At 58.3% G+C, this 21,233-nt stretch overlaps 2 protein-coding genes across 3 annotated transcripts; both read left to right on the forward strand.

Annotated features, from left to right (window-relative positions):
* Positions 1-1,918: 1,918 nt before the first annotated feature.
* On the forward strand, positions 1,919-12,185 carry GNL1 (G protein nucleolar 1 (putative)). Its single transcript, XM_008175846.4, has 12 exons — positions 1,919-2,098; positions 4,191-4,359; positions 5,455-5,591; positions 5,948-6,099; positions 6,321-6,392; positions 7,143-7,341; positions 7,810-7,905; positions 8,168-8,365; positions 8,852-9,030; positions 9,343-9,505; positions 10,327-10,467; positions 11,697-12,185. The coding sequence occupies exons 1-12, from the start codon at positions 2,026-2,028 to the stop codon at positions 11,999-12,001; spliced, it is 1,884 nt and encodes a 627-aa protein (XP_008174068.3). The 5' UTR covers positions 1,919-2,025; the 3' UTR covers positions 12,002-12,185.
* A 1,789-nt stretch (positions 12,186-13,974) lies between these two features.
* Positions 13,975-17,703, forward strand: RPP21 (ribonuclease P/MRP subunit p21). 2 transcript variants are annotated; one of them, XM_065563224.1, is made up of 6 exons: positions 13,975-14,209; positions 14,756-14,834; positions 15,692-15,792; positions 15,943-16,025; positions 16,248-16,379; positions 17,085-17,703. In XM_065563224.1, the coding sequence occupies exons 2-6, from the start codon at positions 14,778-14,780 to the stop codon at positions 17,240-17,242; spliced, it is 531 nt and encodes a 176-aa protein (XP_065419296.1). In that variant the 5' UTR covers positions 13,975-14,209; positions 14,756-14,777; the 3' UTR covers positions 17,243-17,703. The 2 variants fall into 2 exon arrangements, with proteins under 2 accessions (XP_065419296.1, XP_065419295.1); XM_065563223.1 differs by lacking the exon at positions 13,975-14,209 and having other exon boundaries at positions 14,508-14,834.
* Positions 17,704-21,233: the final 3,530 nt, after the last annotated feature.

Here is a 21,233-nt window from a genome sequence, read left to right on the forward strand (position 1 = left end):
ATGGAAGTGGGGGCTGCTGATTGGGGGCAGGGAGTCCCCCAAGCCAGGCCCAGCCTAGGGGTCCCTCCCTGTCCTGCCAAACACAAGGGGATGCTCATAGGGCAGGTGGCACCCCAAGGCCCCATCGCACAACTGTCGCACCAAAGCCAACGCCACCATGTTACCCCCATCTGTTCCCCGCACTGGGAGCTGGGAGCCAGGACTCCTGGGTTCTGTCCCCAGCTCTGGGAGGTGGGGTGGGGGGCTGGGAGCCAGGCTCCTGTCCTTGCAGTGCTGTCTGCAGGTGCTAGGCCGGGCCAGGTGATTTAGGGGGAGGAACCACGAAAGCGCAGCCGGGGAGAAAGCACTAGGGGGCAACAGGGACAGGAGTGAGGGTTAAAGGTTGAACATCAGGGATCTGGAGGAGGGATGCCAGGCAGAGAACCGCCGACAATGCCCGCCGCTCCTTAAAGGCGTCTAAAGAGACAGTGGATGCTGCCCAGAGGAACTCCATCCCAGGGAGGCCACATGCCCAGGCAGGTCTCTTTTTAAAAAGTTCGTCCCTCATCCAGTATGGGGACTGCGGTGTCAGCTGGGGGAATGTGATTCCACCCCCTCTGGCTCTTAAAGAGCACGCCACCCTCCCCACATGTGGCGTGACCTCACAGGCACTGTCATTCCAGCAGGAATGGGACAGCATGCTCCTAAAAATGGTCCATTCTGTCACCCAGTGTGGCATGACCTCGCATGTGCCATCATGCTGGCGGGGCTGGGATGATCCTGGGAATAGAATCCATGAATCCTGGTCAAACATATGAAGTATCCTACCCTCTCTTCACAAAACTAACTGGTTGAAACATGAGACAAGGTAACATATAGTATTGGACCAACTTCTGTTGGTGAAAAATGGTCTGATTTGGACATTAAATGTTCCCAGAGCCCCAAAGAAACTGATGTGCTATCCAGCTGCCTCAGAATCAGGGTAGACAAATCTACTTTGGTTATAGTTATCTATCAATTAACAAGAGAAAAACGTATACATAATGTAAAGTTTGACATGTCCAGTGGGTTCGGAGGGGGTGGCGAGGGGCTGGGAATCAGGACTCCTGGGTTTTGTCCCAGTTCTGGGAGGTCAGTGAGGTTTAGTGTGTTAGAGCACAGAGACTAGGAGTCAGGTGCCAGGACTCCTGGGTTCCATCTCTAATCCACTCTCCCTCCTGTTCTCTTATCTTGAGTAGTTCAGCCCAGTTGCTCCCATACACCTAGACTGAAAGATTTATCATTGTCTCCGTGTTTCCTCCTCCTGAGCCTAAATGGGAAGGGATGGGATAGTTGAAATCCCTCCCCCTTTCAAAATGGTTCAACCTAGTCCTAGCACACCCACCCCCAGCAACAGAATGGTTCATCCACATCTCTGCCCTGTAAATAATTCCGCCCACTGCACCCACCTTTAACAAAAATAGTAGAGACCAGTGTTTCCCCTCTAATGGTACAACCCAGTCTCACTGCCCCCAGATCTGAATGGTTTAGCCCAGACTCCTGCCACACTGATATCCCCCCAGCTAAATGGTTTATCCCAGACTAGTCTGTTCTTAATAGTTCCTCTCCCTTCTCATTCTGCCTCCCCATATCTTTAAATGGTTTATTCTGCCTCCCTGCTCTATTGGGATCTATATGGTTTCTTCTCCCCCCACCATTCAGTGGTTTCTCCCAGTTGCCGAGTGGGTTATTCCTTCCCTCAGCGGTTGCTCCCAAATTTCACACCCACCCACCCACCCACACACACGGCTCTCGGTGGTTTATTCTGTCCCACGCTCCAAGTGGTTTATTCCCCCCTTCCTCAGTGGTTTCTCCAAGTTTCCTCTCCCCCCCGTCTCAGTGGTTTATTCCTCCTTCCGCCATGGTTTCTCCCAGATTTCTCCCGCCCGGGTTCTCAGTGGTTTCTTCCAGTCACAGTGGTTTGCTCCGCCCCCCTCCCCCTCGGGCCTGCAGAGTGGTTCTTCCCGCTTCCCTCCCGGTGCTGCGGGACGGCGGCCGGGCCGGGACATGCCCCGCAAGAGGCCGTTTAGCGCCAAGCAGAAGAAGAAGCAGCTGCAGGACAAGAGGGAGCGGAAACGGGGTGAGGAGGGGGCCACGGCCACCAACATCGGGGCACCGACCCCTCCCCCCGCCAACATCTGGGCACCGACCCCTCCTCCCCCCCTCCCCCAACATCTGGGCACCGACCTCCCTGCCCCCACCCATATCTGGGCACTGACCTTCACAAGCATCTGGGCACCAACCCCCTCCCTTACTGCCACTAACACCTGGGCACCGCCCCCCTCCCCCACCACCAGCAACATCTGGGCATTGACCTTCCCTCTCCCCCCACTAACATCTGGGCACTAAACCCCTTCCCAATATTTGGAGACTGACCCATTGCCCCCCCCCCCGTTCCCAACAGCTGGGGAGTGAACATTTTCCTTACAAAAAATACATCTCCCGACCCCAATATTGAGGGAACCCCCCCCCCCTCATCCCAAAACATCTGGGCACTGACCTTTCCTTCTCCCCACCCCAACATCTGGGGGCTGACTCAATCCTGGCACTTGAAATTGCCTAGGGCCCCTGGAGCATGGTGGGGGTGGGGGATTTAATGTGGGGGAGTTAGGCAGACGAGAGGCCGTGGAGTATCCCAGCGCCCTGTAGAAATTTAGACAACCTCCCTGGGCACAAAGGCCCTCTTTCCGAGCAAAACAATTGGGTGCTCTCCCCCAGTGCTGCGCTGTGGCAATCAGGCACCAATCTAGCAAGCCCCCAGTTTAGCTTAACATCTGGGGGTAGCCAGTCCTGGAGTTGCAAGCCCTGCCCTGGGCATGTCCCATTTCCCCCCTCCCCCGCATAAGTCTGACTCTGGGCTAAGTCCCCTGGAGAGAGAGCGCATGCAGCCTGGTGCCTGTTCTTAAAGCATTGAAGACAGTAAACAAGGGAAATTGCTAGGCAAAAACTCAGCGAGAGCTATAAAATAGAGAACAGGCTATGTTAAAGTGGTATCAACTGGGGCTGGATCAGAGCTGGCACCCCTAGAGGGGAAAGGCCCTATATCCCCAAACTGAGATGCAACATTGGACTTTGAGCACCTAGACAATAAACCAAGGCAATTCCCAGGCAAAACCGAGCTGTGTTAAAGCCCTGTTACCCAGAATTCAGCTGGCAGCCGGTCAAGAGCACAATGTGCAGGACTCTCTCATCTGTGCCTTGCCAAGGAGCTTGCCTCTGGCATGCGGCGCCAGCCCTGGCACCCTCCGAGGTCTTCACAGGGGGGCCATGGATCAGTGTGGCCAGGGCATCTGTTCAGAAGGGCAGCTGTGGTTGCCTAAGGTATTTCCAGCCGCTGTTGCCATTTGAGTGTTGGGTGCAGTGCTATGGGGCACTGTGCTGCAGGGAGCGGGATGGGAGCTCAGTAGGGGCGCTCTCCCGTTGCAGTCAGTGTGACCCCAATATGGCACATGGGAGTGCTGTGCTGCAGGGAGTGGTACAGGGGGCCCCCACACTGTGCCATGCCATGTGCTTGCCTCTGACCCAGGGCTGGGTGGACGGTGGTGCCCTGTGCTAGGGAGTCCTGACTGTTGAGGCTGAGGTAGGCTGCAAGCCAGCGTTCCTCGGCCCTGCCTCACAAACCGTCTGGGAGCGGCTGATAAGGAGCCCCACCCTGGCCACACTAATCTCCTCCCCCAACTTTCGTTCGGCCCCTGGGTGACCCTCTGCTCTGCTGCTGACATCCACTCAAGGCGCCTCAAAAATTCCTGCCTGCGGCGATCCTTCGCTCAACTCCAGCGCCTGCCCAGAGTCACACTGGTAGAGCCGAGGATAGAACCCAGGAGTCCGGGCTCCCAGCCCCCACCCTGCTCTAACCCACTAGACGCTCCTCCCATTTCATGAGGAATGATGCCATCCCCTCTGCAGTCTCTGAGGGGGATGGAGTCTTGCGTGGGAGGGAGACTGGATCCAGCCCCCAACTCTGTTGCCGCAGACACGCGATACGCTGCAAGCGTCCCCGGCTCTGAGCAGCCCTGACGCAGCGTCATGGGCCCTGCAGGGCTGCATTGCAGAGCCTGGGTCTGACCTTGGGGCCTTGATCTGTGGAGGTGCATTATGCTGCCTTGGGCCGGCGCGCAGCCAGCGCCTCCTAGTGGGGACAGGTCCCTGACTCTGCCCTCTCTGTGCCCCAGGTCTGCCTGATGGCGTGAGGTCGAGCTCCAACAGCCGGAGTGGCAGCCATGAGCGGCGGGAGGACCACACAGACACGTCGGACAGCGAGTCCCTGTCCCTGCAGGTCCGGAAACTCAACCAGCAGCCAGCAGTCCGCAGGCTGGGGGACCGCAGCTATGACCCCAACAGGTAATGAGGGGCGGTGATCGGGGGGAAACTGAGGCATGGAGCCGGTCACACAGAGCATATGTGGCAGAATCAGGTGTAGAATCCAAGGGTCCTGATTCCCAGCTCCTTTGCTCTAACCACTAGATTCTGCTCCCTTAGACCCCATTCCCCTCCCAGAGCTGGGAATAGAACCCAGGAGTCCTGGCTCCCCCACGCCCCCTTGCTCTGTCACCCCTGTTGATAGCTGCAGTGGGATGAATTTAGGCCAACCTGCCGCTCCGGGGTTGGCTCTGAGGTCTGTCCCCTCCTGGGCAGGTCTAGCCTTGCTGCTGGACGGGGGGTTATAGTGGAGGGGGAGAGCGGTTTACCTCGGTGGATCCGGCTGTACCGAAGGGCCCTATGGCCTGTGAGGCCCTATGCAACGAGTCCAGCCATGGCAGATCAGCTGGGGAGAGGTGGCTGCGTCGGGGGTCTCCCTGCTGGGTCGGGGAGAGCTCCCCCCAACACACACAGCGCCCCTGTTCATGGGCCTCAGCCCTGCCCCTGCAGGGATCTGCCCCTAGGGGACAGGGAGGAGCTGGGACTCTGTGGCCGGTTCAGCCCTCAGTTTCCCGGATGAGGCTGCCAGCATGGGGGCTGGTCAGTGCTGGGTGTAGCGTGGGGACAGGGCGCCTGCACTGCGGGTGGCTGGGCTGAGACCCCACAACGGGTTACACTCAGACAGGAATGATCAGATCGGAGCTGGCGCCCCCTAGAGGGGAAAGGTCCCATGTCTCATTCTCCCCTGAGCCACCAGTCCCCCTACACTGGGATCGGATGGGAGCTGGCGCCCCATAGAGGGGAAAGGCCCCATGTGCCATTCTCCACCCCCATGACCCAGCCAGTCTCCCCTGGCTAGCGCTAGATCAAGCCAGTGAGACCAACTGTCTGAGACACCTCTCATCAGATCTGAAGTTAAGCAGGGTCAGTTTGGGTCCGGATGCAGGTGGGAGACCTGGATTGGCATCTTGGCAGCGCTGGGAGCCCCCATTGGGGAGGAGAACCGGGACAATTAGGATCTCTGCCCCTGGGTCTCCCAGCTGGCCTGATGCTCTGTAACTTCCCCCCCGCTGCCAGGTACCGGCTTCACTTTGAGCGCGAGAGCCGGGAGGAGCTGGAGCGGCGCAAGAAGGTGGCTCAGGAGAAGATCCTGGAGCCCGTCCCGGAGAGCGAGAAGGAGCTGGACATACAGGACGTCTACAGATCCGGCTCCGGTGAGCAAGGGGCTGCAGTGGGGAGGGACATCGCCTGGAGGGGCCAGGACCCTCCTGAATTTTTCCCCTCCCTCTTGGCTCCGTCTGTGCAAACATCCTATGGCGGGGAGTTCCCCAGGCTGCCCTCCTCCTGCTGACGCCTTGCTTTCTGAGGAACTTGGATCTGGCTGACGTGTGGGCACAACGGGTCATGGCAGTGGTGGGAATATTGGTTGAGGACCATGTATGGGTGATGGAATCCTGGTTCCCGGGGGCCGGCTCGCATTCACTGGGGTTGCTGGAGGGCCCTTTCGCAGCTTCTCAAGATTGGGATCCCTCCGTACTGACCGCTTCTCTCCCCCGCCCCACCCTTCCAGTGCTGGATTTCCCCAAGCGCCCCCCCTGGAGCTACCAGATGAGCAAGGAGCAGCTGCTGGTGCGGGAGGAGAAGTGTTTCCGGGACTATCTGGAGGGAATCTACAGCACCTACCAGCCCAGCCAGCTAAGCTACTTCGAGCATAACCTGGAGGTGAGCGGGGACGTAGGGCCTTTCCCCTCCGGGGGATGCTGGCACCGATCCAGCCCTAGGGCAGGGTGTAGCGTGGGGACAGGGCGGGGGACTGGCTGGCTCGGGGGCACGGGGAATGGGACATGGGGCCTATCCCCTCTAGGGGGCCCCAGCTCTGATCCAGCCCCAGGGTAAGGGGATTGGCTGACTCGGGGGCTTTCCCCTCTCCGCTTGCCTTGCAGACCTGGCGTCAGCTGTGGCGGGTGCTGGAGATGTCAGACATCATCCTGCTGATCACAGACGTCCGTCATCCGGTAAGGGCCCCTCCCCTGCCTGGGATCCCAGGGCAAGGGGGCAGGGACAGCTTGTGGTGGGGGTGGGGGGTTGAAGAGCCTCACTCCCAGCCGCTGGGGTCCTGCTGTGGGGGTAGTTCAGGAGCCCTGTCCACAGGCAGCCCCCACAGGACACAGGAGATTGGAGCAATTGCCCCAGGGGCTCTTGGGGGTCCCATACAAATTGTGGGGGGAGCCCTGAGGTCTCCCTTCTCTCTTGGCATCTGGATGTGACCCAGTGGGTCATTGGGTCCCTTCCTGTGTCCCAGCGTTACAGGGTATCAAACCAGGATACCGCTCCCTTCCCCACGTCTGTAAAGTCCCTGCGTGATCTCTGTTTCCCTCCCTCAACTGCCAGCGTCCTGGCCTAAAGCTGCTGCCGTCCCAGCTCCTGAAAGTAACGGGATTGAAGGGGTCAGCATGGATGGGGCGGTGACCACTGCTGACCACTACAACCTCCCAGAGCTGGTCACAGAACCCAGGAGTCCTGGTTCCCATCTCCTCTCCCGCCTCCCCTGGCTCTAACCCACTACACACCACTCCCCTCCCAGAGCTGGGGACAGAATCCAGGAGTCCTGGCTCCTGCCCTCCCCCCCCCCCCACTCTAACCACTAGACCCCACTCCCCTCCCAGAGCTGGGGATAAAACCCAGGAGTCCTGACTCCCAGCCCTGCCTCTCTAACCCACTGGAGCCCACTCCCTTGGCTCAGCCGTCCCTGTCTCCGCCCCCAGGTCATTAACTTCTCCCCTGCGCTGTACGACTTTGTGACCAAAGAGATGAGGAAGAACCTGATTCTGGTGCTGAACAAGATCGACCTGGCGCCTCCGGCGCTGGTTGTGGCCTGGAAGCACTACTTCCAGACCCGCTTCCCCCAGGTGCACGTCGTCTGCTTCACCTCCTACCCCCAGCAAAGCCAGGATCCCAGCACAGGTAACGCCTCCGCTCAGGGGCGCCGGCCCCAGCGCGGGGGAGTGGCTGTCTCGGGATGGGATACGGGGCCGTTACCCGCTAGGAGACGCCAGGTCTGATCCAGCCCCAGGGCGGGGGACTGGCTGGCTCAGGGAATGGGATATGGGGCCGTTCTCCGCTAGGGGGTGCCAGGTCTGATCCAGCCCCAGGGCTGGGGTCTGGCTGATTCAGGGTTTGGGGAATGGGACTCTGGGCCTTCCCCCTGTAGGGGGCGCCGGCTCTGATCTGGCCGCAGATGAATTAGTGCCTGGATATTGGGATGTGACATTGGAAAACTTTAATACTGAGCTGGGAAATAGAACCCAGGAGTCCTGTCTCCCAGCCCCCCTGCTTTAACCACTAGACCCCACTCCCCTCCCCCGTCAGGGATAGAACCCAGGAGTCCTGGCCCCTAGTCTAACCTCAGGCTTCTCCCTGTTCGTGTGTCAGTGTTTAAGAAGCGGCGGAAGCGGAGGAAGGGCAGGAGCACGGCCATGGGACCAGAGCAGCTGCTCCATGCTTGCGAGACCATCACTGCTGGGAAAGGTGAGGACCATTTATAACATTCCCCTTAGGGTCATTACTGTCTTATCCCCTACCCTGCTCCACAGCTTCTCCTGGTGCCACATGGGGGTCAGCACTGCAAGGGGAGAGCCTGCCCCCTGCAGCACGGCACCCCCAGAGCCATCTCCCATCCACGCATTGAGCGGAGCAAACCCTGCTTAGCTTCCTGCACACTTGCCCAGCCCTAGGGCACGTGCTGCAGAGTCATTGGTTGGCCTCTCTTTGACCCTTTTGCCCTCCCCAGTGGACCTGAGCAGCTGGAAGGAGAAGATCGAGCGGGACGCGGCCAGCGCCCACCTGCCCGCCGAGGACTCGGATGAGGAGGACGACGACGACGAAGGGGCGGCTGTGGTGGTGGAACACCAGACTGACGTGGCCATGGATGTCGGGGTTCCTTCCCAGGAGCTCTATAAGGACGGCGTTCTGACCGTGGGCTGTGTGGGTGAGCGCATCCTGCACTGGAGGGGGGAAAGGGGGTCATTCTCCTGATCTGCTGTTTGGGGCCCCTTTGGACTGCGAGGATTAGGGGGCAGTAGCTGGAGTGGCTGGATAATGGGTGCAGGGGAAGGGGTGTCTGGGTGGAGGACGAGGTATCTCCATGGGGTTTTTGAGGGGACATCTGAGGGGGACAGTGTCCGGGCAGGTGGGAAAATGGGGGGTGGTTGCTGTGGAAGGGGGTTCGAGGAAAGGGGTGGTGCAGGATGTGGAGGGGGGTGGTTGGTTGGGGGGGCAGTGAATGAAGGGGAGACACGGTGTCTTGCGGGTGGGTGGGGAGAAGGGGGCGTGCAGAGGGGGTGACTGGTGGTTTGGGGACAAAAGGGGGGTTGGGGGGCTGGATCGGACTTGGGGAGGACCTTGGGGGGGTGGCTTTTTCTGGGTGGGTGTTTGGGGGGCTCTGTCCACATTGTGACCCCGTCCCTTCCCCCAGGGTTCCCCAACGTGGGCAAATCGTCGCTGATGAACGGGCTGGTGGGGCACAAGGTGGTGAGTGTGTCCCGGACGCCCGGCCACACCAAGTACTTCCAGACCTACTTCCTGACCCCCACCGTGCGCCTCTGCGACTGCCCCGGCCTCATCTTCCCCTCCCTGGTGCACAGGGAGCTACAGGTACTGCCCCACAGCTGGCTTGGGGTGTGTGTGTGGAGAGTTTAGTGGTTAGAGTGGGGGGGGTCTGGGAGTCAGGACTCCAGGATTCTACCCCAGCTCTGGGAGGGGAGTGGGATCTCGTGGTTAGAGGAGAGGGGCTGAGAGCCAGGACTCCTGGGTTCTGTTCTCTTCCCCTCGCCATACATTAATTTCCCCCCATGTAATATTGGGATAACTTATGCCAAATCCCTGGTCATGGCGGCAGTGAGACATCTTCCCCCTGCTGGCGGATGCTGGCATTACACCCACGCTGTTTCCTGTCTCTCCTTGCAGATCCTGTCTGGCATCTACCCCATCTCCCAGATCCAGGAGCCCTACAACGCCGTGGGATACCTGGCTGGCCGCATCCCCATCCAAGCCCTGCTCAAGCTGCGCCACCCCAATGCCGAGGAGGGCAAGCCCGAGACCCGGTGGTGCGCCTGGGACATCTGTGAAGGTGAATGGGGTCTGAGCGCTAGAGGGGCATCATGCTGCAGGGAGTGGCACAGCAGCTGAATAAGGTGCACTCTCCCCTGGCAGTCAGTGTGACACTAGGGGGCGCTGTGCTGCAGGGTGTGGGACGGGGGCTCAGTAGGGGGCGCTCTCCCGTGGCAGTCAGTGTTGGCCCCAGTGCGACACTAGGGGGCGCTGTGCTGCAGGGAGCAGGATGGGGGCTCAGTAGGGGCGCTCTCCCCGGCAGTCAGTGTTGGCCCCAGTGCGGCACTAGGGGGCGCTGTGCTGCAGGTAGCAGGATGGGGGCTCAGTAGGGGGCGCTCTCCCGTGGCAGTCAGTGTTGGCCCCAGTGCAGCACTAGGGGGTGCTGTGCTGCAGGGAGCGGGACAGCAGCTCAATAAGGTGCACTCTCCCCTGGCTGTCAGTGCGGTACTAGGGGGCGCTGTGCTGCAGGGAGCAGGATGGGGGCTCAGTAGGGGTGCTCTCCCCGGCAGTCAGTGTTGGCCCCAGTGCAGCACTAGGGGGCGCTGTGCTGCAGGTAGCAGGATGGGGGCTCAGTAGGGGCGCTCTCCCCGGCAGTCAGTGTTGGCCCCAGGGCGGCACTAGGGGGTGCTGTGCTGCAGGGAGCAGGATGGGGGCTCAGTAGGGGCGCTCTCCCCGGCAGTCAGTGTTGGCCCCAGTGCAGCACTAGGGGGCGCTGTGCTGCAGGGAGCAGGATGGGGGCTCAGTAGGGAGGCGCTCTCCCCTGGCAGTCAGTGCTGGCCCCAGTGCGGCACTAGGGGGTGCTGTGGTCCATGCTGACCCCATCTCGCCCTCTTTCCCCAGCCTGGGCCGAGAAGCGCGGTTATAAGACGGCCAAAGCGGCTCGTAACGACGTGTACCGAGCTGCCAACAGCATCCTGCGGCTGGCGGTGGACGGGCGCCTCTGCCTCTGTCTGCGGCCTCCCGGCTACTCCACTCAGAAAGGTACTGGGATGGGGAGGGGACTGCCCTCCCAGGGCATTGTGGGTATTTACCCAGCATCCCTCTGGGAGTCTGGGCAGGAGGACCAGATCCTACCAATCCAATGGAAGGTTGCCTATAATGGCCACGGGAGGGTGAGTAGCCAATGGCAAGTCGTGTTGGGCTAGTGATATTTCTACCCCGCTTGCCCCCCTCAGGGAAAGGCAGGAATGGCTGGGAATTCACCCCAGTGACTCGGCACCATCCTCTATGACAGAATTTTAACCTCAGCCCCTGAGCGAAAGGCTGATGAGTTTTTAAGGCTCGTTTATCCCGATATCCAACCTATTCAGAATTCTAAAATCCTTCCCTCGCCACCTCGGCCATTATTGATGCTGTTGATATTTAGAGCAAGATCCAACGGCTGGAAGTTGACGCCAGACGGATTCAGGGTGGAAAGACATATGTTTTGAACAGTGAGGGGCATTGGGGCAATTTACCAAGGGCCGTGGTGGGTCACGGGCAGCTTTTAAATCAACATTGGATGTTTTCAAAGGGCTGCTCTGGTTCACACGCTTAAACCAGGGCCTGTGTTATGCAGGAGGTCGGGCGAGAGGATGTTGGCCTGGGAATTCGTTAATGAAGTTAGCGAGCAATGATTTTCCCCAAGGAGTAGTTTAGGAACAGTTCATAAACTCACTGATGGGCCATGTGCTGAAGACAGTTACATCAATAGTTACTCATTGCTAACGAGTCTCCGCTCCTTTGAATTCAAAATAAGTTTACGAATGATAATCAGTAGTAGTTAACAGTGACTGCTTTCTTCGTTCTCGCCACAGAAGCGTGCTGTATAAATATGTTACCGTTCATGTACTCGTGTGTTATGGTGAGCGTGTGTGTGCACTTATAGAAAATCTAAGAGATGAGTGAAAATCAGAATTACCATTAGGCAGGAGATTCTGATATTTTGCCTTTTTTTCTTTTTATATTGAATCAGGTTGAAAAATCAAAAAAATTTTGCAGATGGTTTTGGGGTCTAGTGGTTACAGCAGAGGGTCTGGGTGTCAGGACTCCTGGGTTCTATCCCCAGCTGTGGGAGGGGAGTGGGGGTCTCATGGGTTGGAGTGGGGGGGCTGGGAGTCAGGATTCCCTGGGTTCTAGTCCTGGCTCTGGGAGGAGAGTGGGGTCTAGTGGTTTGAGCATGGTGGTTTACCCTCGCAGCCCACCCCTGACCATCCGTCTGTCCCCCTCAGCTATGTGGGAGCACCATCCCGAGACAGCAGAGATCGCCGCCCTGCAGGAGGCTCACCGCAAGCACAGCCGGCGCAGTTCAGAGGAAGAGGAGGAGGAAGAAGAGGAGATATCCAGCTCTGGGGAGGAGGAGGATGAGGAGAAGGACCGTGATGCCGATGAGGAAGAGGAGGAGGAGGAGGAAGAACCAGCTGCCTCCAGTGGAGGAGGGAGCAGCGCCCCAGCCCAGGCCCCACCCAGGAGGGTGCTGAAGGGGAAACTCTCAAGCCAGAACTTGTTTGCTTTGCTGGGGGAGGACGAATGTTAGTGGCTCCCCCTGTTGGACAGATTGAGAAAAGGGGGGGAGGAGGGCCTGGCTACAGGCTCCACCCCCTGCCCCTGTTACAGGCTCCGCCCCCTGCCCTGGCTGAGCTCCGCCCCCCCCCCATTCTCCATGTTCATTCCAATGCTCTATAGCCTCTGTATATGAATAAAGGTGATGTTTATTTCCAGACCCCGCCTCCGTCATTGGCCGGGACACTGGTCTCCCTCCCCAGCCATTGGTCCATCTATCCTGGGATCTCCACCGCCCGGCTGCATCACACCAGTGGGCTCATCTAGCCTAGTATCCCGCCCCTTCAGATAAGATCCATGGGTCCATGTAGTTCAATATCCCAGCCTGGTCCTTGCTGCCCTGGCTCAGAGCAGTGGTCTCTGCTCGGGCCTGTTCATTTTGGATCATTTCTATCCATCAAAAAGGCTTCTTCCTTTTAGTCTTCAAACCTTGGTTTTGCTGCAGAAGCATCCTGCTCCCCATTTGCCTGTGGAACTCCCTACCACAGTATTCTCGCCCATACTGCTCATGGAAGTAGAGAGCAAAGGATAACTCGGTCTTACAGCCCATGCGTTGGATCCCTTCAGCTGTTTATTTTTCCAGGAGTTTCTTCCGCTCGCCTCAGGGCATCCTCCCAGTCTGCCGTGGGGCAACTGTTGAACTTCAGTCTGCTTGTTGTGTTTATTGTGCGGCTTTGACACATCCAGCAAATCACCAAGAGGGCTTAGTATTAGATGTATTAGGGCAACACGTAGAGGCCACAGCTGAGATGAGGGCCCCGTTGTGCCAGGTGCTGCACAGACACACACGGAGAGACAGTCCCTGCCCCAGCTGAGATCAGGGCCCCGTTGCGCCAGGCGCTGCACAGACACACGGAGAGACAGGCCCTGCACCAGCTGAGATCAGAAAAACTTTACAAAGAAAAAAAGTCTGTTAAATCTCCACTGCACTGTAAACTAAGGGGAACCTGCACCGCCCCAGGCTCATTCTCGGATCTGATGGAACAGACAGGAGTGAGGTGAAGACAGCAAACTGGGGGAAATGCACCGTGAAGCAGAGAGCCACTCCCACGTGCAAGCAAATGCTGGCTTTGCTGAAATATCTGCTCCCGAGGTGGAAGCGAGGACCGATCGCTGGGGCTCTGTTTGGGCAGCATTGAAACCCCTTTCCCCTCGGGCAAACTGGTCACCTGGGACTCACCACCCCTGCCCCTTGTCTTGTTAGAAATACTCTTTTGTGAGTGCCCTGACAGCAGCCCAAAGCAGGGGCGCCGGAATTACTGGCCTTAAGTGCGAGCGACTGGCGGGGTGGGCCTCAGGGCGAAGAGGCAGCATCAGGGTGGGGCCTCAGGGGGATGGGATGGCATGAGGGGGTGGGGCCATGGTTCAGGTGCCCATGGCCTCCCCACTTTTAGGGACCTTCCGTCGCCCCTGGCCCAATGGCCGCATCCAAAGCGCTCATAAATTTGCATCAGTTTTTTTTTTTTTTAAATCAGCAAGTCAATGCAGCTGCCCGTGATCTTCGCCGGTGCTTGTATCTTCCCCGCCAGTTCTGAGATGCAGCCACCTCTGGGGTGGGGCAGCTGGGGAAACAGTTGCATGATGACGCTGCATAGGCATCACTCATCCAGCACTGAGATGCAGCCACTTCTGCGGTGGAAAGCAGCAGCTATTTAACTACCACAATTTAGGACAAGAAGGGATGGGGGAATCCTCCTAAATCCAATGACAACCACAGGATGAATTCCAGGGATGGCAATACATATTTGCCTCAGCTGGGATCGAGCCAATACAATGCAGTTAATCCAGCCTTGCAAAAAAAAAAAGGAACCAGCCATATACAGTATTATCTGAAATTAAGCAAAGTAAAAGTGCCCCCTACTGAGCCCTTGCCCCACTCCCTGCAACACAGCGCCCCCTTGGGGTCAGCGCTGGCTGCCCGAGCAGAGCGCCCCCTGCTGGAGGGAGGGGGAATGGCCAGCAGAGGGCCAGGGCTGTGCTGAGTCTCGGCTGGGGAGCAGGGGGGACCCGAGGGAGCAGGTGCAGGAGGAAGGGGTGCCCCCCCCCCGCCCCATGGTGTGCGGCAGAGCCAGGCAGGCTGGGGAACTACATTTCCCAGAGGCCTTTGCTACTGCTGCAGCTACGGTACGTCGGCTGGGCTGGGCAGGAAGAGGCTGCCGCTGCTGGTGCCTCCATGTGACAGGTCCGGGGCAAACGGGGGAGGGGGGAAACAAAAGGGGCTGGCGGGGTACTGCTGTGAAGGGGATCTAGGGGGGCTGGAGGAAGAAGGCTGGGGGGCTGTGAGAGGAAGGGGATCTGGGGAGGGGGCTGGCAGGGGAAGCGATAAGGGGCTGGGGAAGGAGCTGGGATGGGGGTTTCACGAGGAGGTGGGGGATGTTCTGTTGGGGGTGATCTGGGGGGAGCAGGTGTAACCCTACAAGGGTGTGGGTGTGGGTGTGGGTGTGTGTGGGGGGGAAAGGGGGTAGCAGGGCCCATTCTGGTATGGGGGGGCTGTTGTTCCTCCTGGAAGAATAACAAAGCCCGGGAGCCCCCTGTTTTTTTGGGGACAGATCCCAGCTCTGTGTGTGGTGGGGAGTCACTAGAAATGGGGTGGTGGGGGGGGTGGATTGTGAAAACGCCCCCACCTGGGGTAATTGCTGGAGGCAGCATGGAACCAGCTGGGGGAGGGGCAGCTAACAGCCCCTTAGGGGACTAGCTGTCCCCCCTCAAGTATTTTCCCCCATTCCAGATCTGCCCCCCCCCCCACAGCGATGTCGGCCCAGGTGAAGGATAAAGAGGCTTTCCAAAGGCTTAGCTTCCTCTACCAGGTGAGGGTGGTGCCCCCTAGTGCTGGGGTCCCAGCGGGAACGGGGGTTACACATCCCCAAGTGCAGGCGTACTCAAATTGGGGGTTGCCCCTCAGGGGGTTGTGAGGTTATTACATAGGGGGTCACGAGCTGTCAGCCTCCACCCCAAACCCCGCTTTGCCTCCAGCATTTCTAATGGTGTTAAATATATTTAAAAGTGTTTTTAACTTATAAGGGGGATCACACTCAGAGGCTGGTTATGTGAAAGGGGTCACCAGTACAAAAGTTTGAGAACCACTGCCTAAGAGAGACCCTGGGAGCAATTCCCCCTAGTCCCAGGGTTGGGGGTCTCTGTGGGGCCTGGGGAGGGGGGATTTCTGGGGCTCCCCCCAGGATTCCTGAATAGAGCGTGGGGCAAAGAGGGTTGGTGTGTCTGTGTGTGGGGTGGGGGTGGGGACGATTGGAGGAAGATGGGATTGGGGCAACTGGGAGGGAGGGGGGATTGGTAGGGCAAGGGGGTCACGTGGAGGTGGGGGAGTGATATGGGACTGAGGGAGGGGAGGTTGGATGGAGATGGGGCTGGGGGAGGGGGGAATCGGTGGGACGGAGGACTGGTTGTGGGAGATGGGGTTGGGGGATCAGTGAGACTGGGGGGGGATCAGTGGGGCTGGGGGTAGCGACATGGGGAGGGGGGATCAGTAGGATAACATGGGCGAGGGGGTAATGGTGGGGTGACATGGGGCTGGGGGGAGATCAATGGGGAGGGGAGAGCCATGTGGGGCTCGGGGAGGGGAGGGATTGGGGGTGACATGGAGCAGGGGGAGATGTGGGGCTGTTCCCCTCACTCTGCATCTCTTTTCCCCCTGCCCACCCTGCAGGCGGCTCACTGTGTCCTCACCCACAACCCCGAGAACCAGGAGTTGGCGCGATTCTACTGCCACGCGCAGCGCACCATCAGCCGCAGGCTCGTGCTGAGACAGTGAGTGTCGGGACATGGGGCCTTTCCCCTCTAGGGAGTGCTGGCTCCCATCTGGCCCCAGGAGGTGGGGACTGGGCCATGGGGCCTTTCCCCTCTAGAGGCCCATCTCCCCAGGCCCAGCCCCTGTCTGTGTTTTCTCCCCTCCGCCAGGGACCCCTCAGTGAAGAGAACCATCTGCAAATCCTGCTCCTCCCTCCTGGTCCCTGGTGTCAGCTCCACGGTGCGCCAGAGAAGTGAGTGCCGCCCCCTAGTGGGGAGGGATCAGTACTGCTCTGGGAGCCCAGATTCCTGGGTTCTTTCCCCAGCTCTGGGAGGGGAGTGGGGTCTAGTGGTTAGAGCAGGGGGGCTGGGAGTCAGGACCCTGGTAGAGCAGTGGGGTTAGGTGACAAAGCCTCTCCCCATGCATGCCTGTCTGTGCCCGGTCCCTGACTCCCTGCCCCTCCCCCTCCCCCCAGGGCGCCGCGGACGGCGCTGGTCAGTCGTACGGTGTCTCTGCTGCGGCCAGACCAAGCGCTTCCCGAGCAACCCCACGTACAAGCTGTGGGCGGAGCAGCCTGAGGCTCTGCTGGAGAACCAGCCCCAAGCTGGTGAGAGGGGGCAGCATCCAAAGGGTTAATGGGGGCGGTGTGGGGCTGGAGCCCCTGAGTGGAGGAGTGGGGCACCTGGAGGCAGGACTCAGCAGGGAGGATGGGGGGCGGGGGGAGGGGGTTTTGCCAGGATCTGGATTGTTTTGTCACTGTGTGCGTGTGTGTGTGTGTGTGTGTGTGTGTGTGTGGCTGGCTGGATTGATCTGGGAGGGATTGGTCAGAGAGGGGTATGGATGGGGGGGGGGGTGAGCCGGAATTGGTCTGGGGGGGTGAAGCTCGCATCAGTGGGGGGGGGATTGGAGGGAGGAGGAGCTGGGGGGGTTGGTCAGAGCTGGGATTGGTGTGGGGGAAGGGGCTGGGATCGGTCCATGGGGCATTTGTGGTGGTGGTGGGGAAGCTGGGATCAGCCAGGAAGGGATCGAGTCGGGGAGGAGCTGGGGTTGTTCTGAGAGGGGTATGGATTGGGGGGGAACTGAGATTGGTATGGGGAGAAGATGGGATTGGACTGGCGGGGACTTTGGGGAGGGGAATCTGGGATCAACCTGGGAGGGGATCTGGGGGTGGGGGAGAGCTGGGGTTGGTGGTGGTGGTGGGGGGTTAGCCGTGTAGGGGGGAATAGCAGGATCAAGGGGGGTGAGGGGAGAATTTGAAGGCAGGGGAGCAGTGGGAATTTCCTGCATCTCCATCTCATCTCTTCCCCTCCAGACCAGAAACCTGCAGCCCCCCAGGATCCCCCGAAGGAGCCCTCAGCACAGAAGGCCAAAACCCCCGGTGTGACCTCCGGTCTCCAGAGCCGCCCCCCCCAGCAGGGGACTGCAGAGGCTGGGACCTGGGTGGGGAAAGGGGGCCCAAGCAGGAGGTGACCCCCGGGGATGGCCGTGAGCAGGGGCCAGTGGCTTGGGGCCTGATCCCAGTGGTGGCTGGCAAGGACAGGCCTGGGGCAGGTTTTAGGAGACTCCGTTCGTAAGAGAGGTGCCAAGACTGATTTGAAAAGGGAGAGGAAGAGAAACGACCCCCTCGAAACTATCCACTCCTGGGGCACTGGCTGGCTCCGGGGGTGGGGAATGGGATACGGGGCCTTTCCCCTCTGTGGGGCACCAGCTCCCACCTGGCCCCAGGGCAGGGGACTGGCTGGCTCAGTGGGGCAAGGAACGGGACGTGGGGCCTTTCCCCACTCGGGGGTGCCAGCTCCGATCCAGCCCCAGGGCAGGGGACTGGCTGGCTCAGGGAGTGGGGAACGAGACATGGGGCCTCTAGGGGGCGCCGGTTCTGATTTGGTGGGTTTTTTTTGGGACCCTTGTCTATTTATAAACGTACAATCAAATTGTGTCTCTGTGTGCATTTTTAGAAGCACGTTTCCTGCCTCAGCATCTTTTATTGGCTTAAAACAAGCTGGTGGGAGGCGGGACCGTAATGGACGATACCCCTCTAGGATTACGTGTAGGGGAAGGGGGGAATACAATGGAGGGGACTCCCGGGGGGGCGGTTCAAGGACGGAGGGACTATATGGTCCTGGCTAGACTTGATGAGGGGCTGGTGGGAGAAACAGTCTACCATTACCAGTGGGAATACTAGGAACTGGGACGTCCCATGAGAAGCGTTTGCTCCCCTGGCTGGTTGGCCGTGGCACTTCTTGCTTGGCCCCAGTTCGCTTTCTGGTTTGGGCCGTCAGCTGGTTGGGGTGTTACCGGCACAAAATTCTCTATTACACACTGTAGGGCACCCACCTTTACCCAGTTCCTCGGGCTCAAGGCGCAATCCTCTTAATTTAGGCACCCACCCTTACCTGGTCCTAGGGCTCCAGGTGAAAGGCACCTAGCTTTACCCCTCCTTGGGCTCTGGGCTCTACTCCTCCAAGGGCTCTGGGCTAACACCCTTCCCGTGTGGGCTCAGGGCTTAATCTTTTGCAGGTTTATGGGGTCTTTTACCAGTGATATCCTACGTAACCTCTATTTATTAACAATCACCAAAAACCAGACTGCACACGCTACACATACAGTGCTCACCGCTCCCAAGAAGACAAATGAACTTTTCCTGATGGCCAGTCAGGATCAGGTAGGGTGACCAGACAGCAAGTGTAAAAAATCAGGACAGGGTGTGGGGGGTAATAGAAGCCTATATAAGAAAAAGACCCAAAAATCAGGACTGTCCCTATAAAATCGGGACATCTGGTCACCCAGGTCCATCTGGGGGACTCCAGTTTCTGCACGGCGTCATTGGCAGAGCGTTGAGGTCTCACAGCTCTGATCTTTGGGCTGTGTCCTGGAGTTGGTGCCCCAAGAACTTTCTTTTGGACCCCAGTTTTTATAGTGAAACTTGAGCCCTGCTTAGTTATATCTTAACCAATCAATATACTAACATTTTACTAACCAATCCTAACAAAATGCTCTCATCAATCCTACCCCACCACCTTCATTAATTTACTCCTAGCAAAATTAATGATGTAACAGACAGAAATAATCAAAGAACCGGACAGAGCTCATCCAGACAAACAATGGGGAAGTGGGGACCATAAAGACAAAACAATAAAGAAATGAGGATTCCACAACTATTGAGAAGTGGTTTCTTGTCAGATAGAATGCCATCAAACGAAGTTTTCTTTAACCATCTTAAGATCTGTTTCTTTATCTGGTGATAGTAGGTGCCATTAGGACGGGGTCTCCTTCTTAACAGCCTGGTATTACATCGTTTTAATGTAATTTAGATGGAATGTGAGGATGTGACTTCCTGCTTCTCCGCTGCACTTTTAATCTGGCTGCAAACGAAGGCTTTAGGCCTTGCAATATGGCTGCAGACAAAGGCCTTATCCTTCCAGGGTCTTTTCTCCTTAGGCAGGGCTGGGGTCCTCTCACGTGGCGGTGCTGCGGCACTGCAGGTGGGAAGCTGAAGGCGGGGAGCAGAAAGCAACAGAGCAAGGGAAGAGAAAACCATACAGGAGTTTACGTGGCTGTGTGGTGCTGGATGTTTTAGTAACCCTAACACTCGGCTGGGATGAAAATCCCTTAATCTGGTTTGCTCCCGGAGTCTGGGAAGCTGAGATAAGGGGAGATGGCCAGGTGGGGGTGGATATATGAGCTGGGAGACGAGAATGATTCTTTTATTTTTTTCAAAGTCTCTTTTTAAGCAGCCCTCCAAAAAGGAGTACAGGTGGGGGCAGTTTCTCCTCATTATTTTGGCCACCAATTAAATCCATTTCCGGAAGGCCACGTTCGCATAGGTAACTTTGTTCCCACATTTACTTGTTTAAGTATGACCTCACCACAGTCAGTGATTTGCATGAGTAGGGCCCCTGCTGTCTGGACTGATTCAATTTTTGTGTCTGGTTTTTCTTGCACCTGTTCCTAACATGGTGCGTTTCTTGAAAAACAGCTAGACTTATATTTCATGGTCAATTCTCTGCCGAGCAAACCATCCTAGGTTAGTGTGACCTCTGATAAACTTTCCCAGACGTCTCACAATTAAACTTACAACTGGGGTACATTTTTTAGGTCCCGTGATCACAACAGACCCCAAAGATGCTTAATTCAAGAAGGTCCCCCAAAGATATGCAGCATGTTGTCACAAACTCCGCCCTCCTCCCAGAGTCAGGAAGAGAACACAGGCGCTGGGGATAGAACCCAGGAGTCCTGGCCCTCAGCACCCCCTGCTCTAACCTACTAGCCCCCACTCTCCTCCCAGAGCTGGAGATAGAACCCAGGAGTCTTGACTCCCAACCCTCCCTGCTCTAACCCACTAGACCTCACTACCCTTCCTTCCCCTCCCAGAGCAACTGATTGAGCATGGGGTCCAGGAGGGAGGGAACTGTGTTTTCATGAACCCTTTTTCCAGGTGAGGCCAGCACAAAAAAAGGAAGGCAAAAGGGCCAGAGTCCCTAGAGAATGTTTGTGTAGGGTCACCTGTGACACACACACACTCACACGTGTGTGCGTGTGATTTGTGTGTGTGTCAGAGGGAGTGAGACTGGGAAATACACAAGCCGTGCCCCCACCTAATTCAGGGTGGTTTAGAGCAGTGTTCTGGCCCCTTAATCCTGCAAGCGCCTCCCAGCCGGCTCCAACAACAGGGCCGGCCTTCCTGGGTGTCCCCTAGGCTGAGCCCCAAAGTGCTTCCCCACCAGCCCTGGAGCCGTGTCCTGGAGGCCAGCGCCTGCCATAACGCCTGCCTCCAGCCAGAGGAGGATATAGGTGTTTTTAGCTGTGTGGATGGGGCCAACTGGGCATCCAATGGTGCCACCACCCAAGACCTGCCTCTTCCTCAAAGGCTGGGTGCCGCATCCCGGCTCCCACCCTGGTCTGAATCCCCCAGTCGGTCTCCCTGGACGCCAACAACCGGTGCATCCCAGCCGTCCCTGAGAACGGGCTCGCGGCCTCCGCGAGCTACCGGCTGGGGGCGCCCTGGGGAACGCCGGCCTGTGGGATCCGCGCTGGCTGCAGGAGAACACGGCCGCCTTGGGTGGAGACCTGGCCCGTTCCATACACTCCAGCCAGAGTGCTGGGGGCCCCTCTATTGGCTTCCTCACGGCACCCACCATTTGGACATGAGTGAGGCCGGAGGAGCCCGGGGTGAATGCCCTGGCGCTGGGCTGACAAGGATTTTAGGGGCAGTACAAATGCCAGCCGGAGCTGGGCCAGGCTGTTGCTCATAAAGGATTTGATGTTGGCTTGGAAACATGTTAACGCTCCGACAGTTTTGGGTTCAGCACTGACTGGGTGCAGAGTGCACCCCCTACTGAGCCCCCTGGCACTGCACTGGGGCAGGGGGAGTGTGCCCCATACTGACCCCTCCCCCCTGCAGCACAGCACCCCCTAGCATCGCCCTGAGGCAGTGCAGGAGTCTCCTTCCACTATCACCGCA

Source organism: Chrysemys picta, chromosome 12, assembly GCF_011386835.1.
Source record: "Chrysemys picta bellii isolate R12L10 chromosome 12, ASM1138683v2, whole genome shotgun sequence".
NCBI lineage: Eukaryota > Metazoa > Chordata > Testudines > Emydidae > Chrysemys > Chrysemys picta.

Excerpts from the sequence above, each read along its gene's own strand:
- GNL1 (XM_008175846.4), top strand. The coding sequence starts at position 2,026 with ATGCCCCGCAAGAGGCCGTTTAGCGCCAAGCAGAAGAAGAAGCAGCTG. Across the intron at positions 7,342-7,809 it reads AAGCCAGGATCCCAGCACAG|TGTTTAAGAAGCGGCGGAAG; the intron begins GTAACGCCTCCG and ends TTCGTGTGTCAG. Across the intron at positions 8,366-8,851 it reads TCTGACCGTGGGCTGTGTGG|GGTTCCCCAACGTGGGCAAA; the intron begins GTGAGCGCATCC and ends CCCTTCCCCCAG.
- RPP21 (XM_065563224.1), top strand. The coding sequence starts at position 14,778 with ATGTCGGCCCAGGTGAAGGATAAAGAGGCTTTCCAAAGGCTTAGCTTC. Across the intron at positions 16,026-16,247 it reads CTCCACGGTGCGCCAGAGAA|GGCGCCGCGGACGGCGCTGG; the intron begins GTGAGTGCCGCC and ends CCCTCCCCCCAG. Across the intron at positions 16,380-17,084 it reads GGAGAACCAGCCCCAAGCTG|ACCAGAAACCTGCAGCCCCC; the intron begins GTGAGAGGGGGC and ends CTTCCCCTCCAG.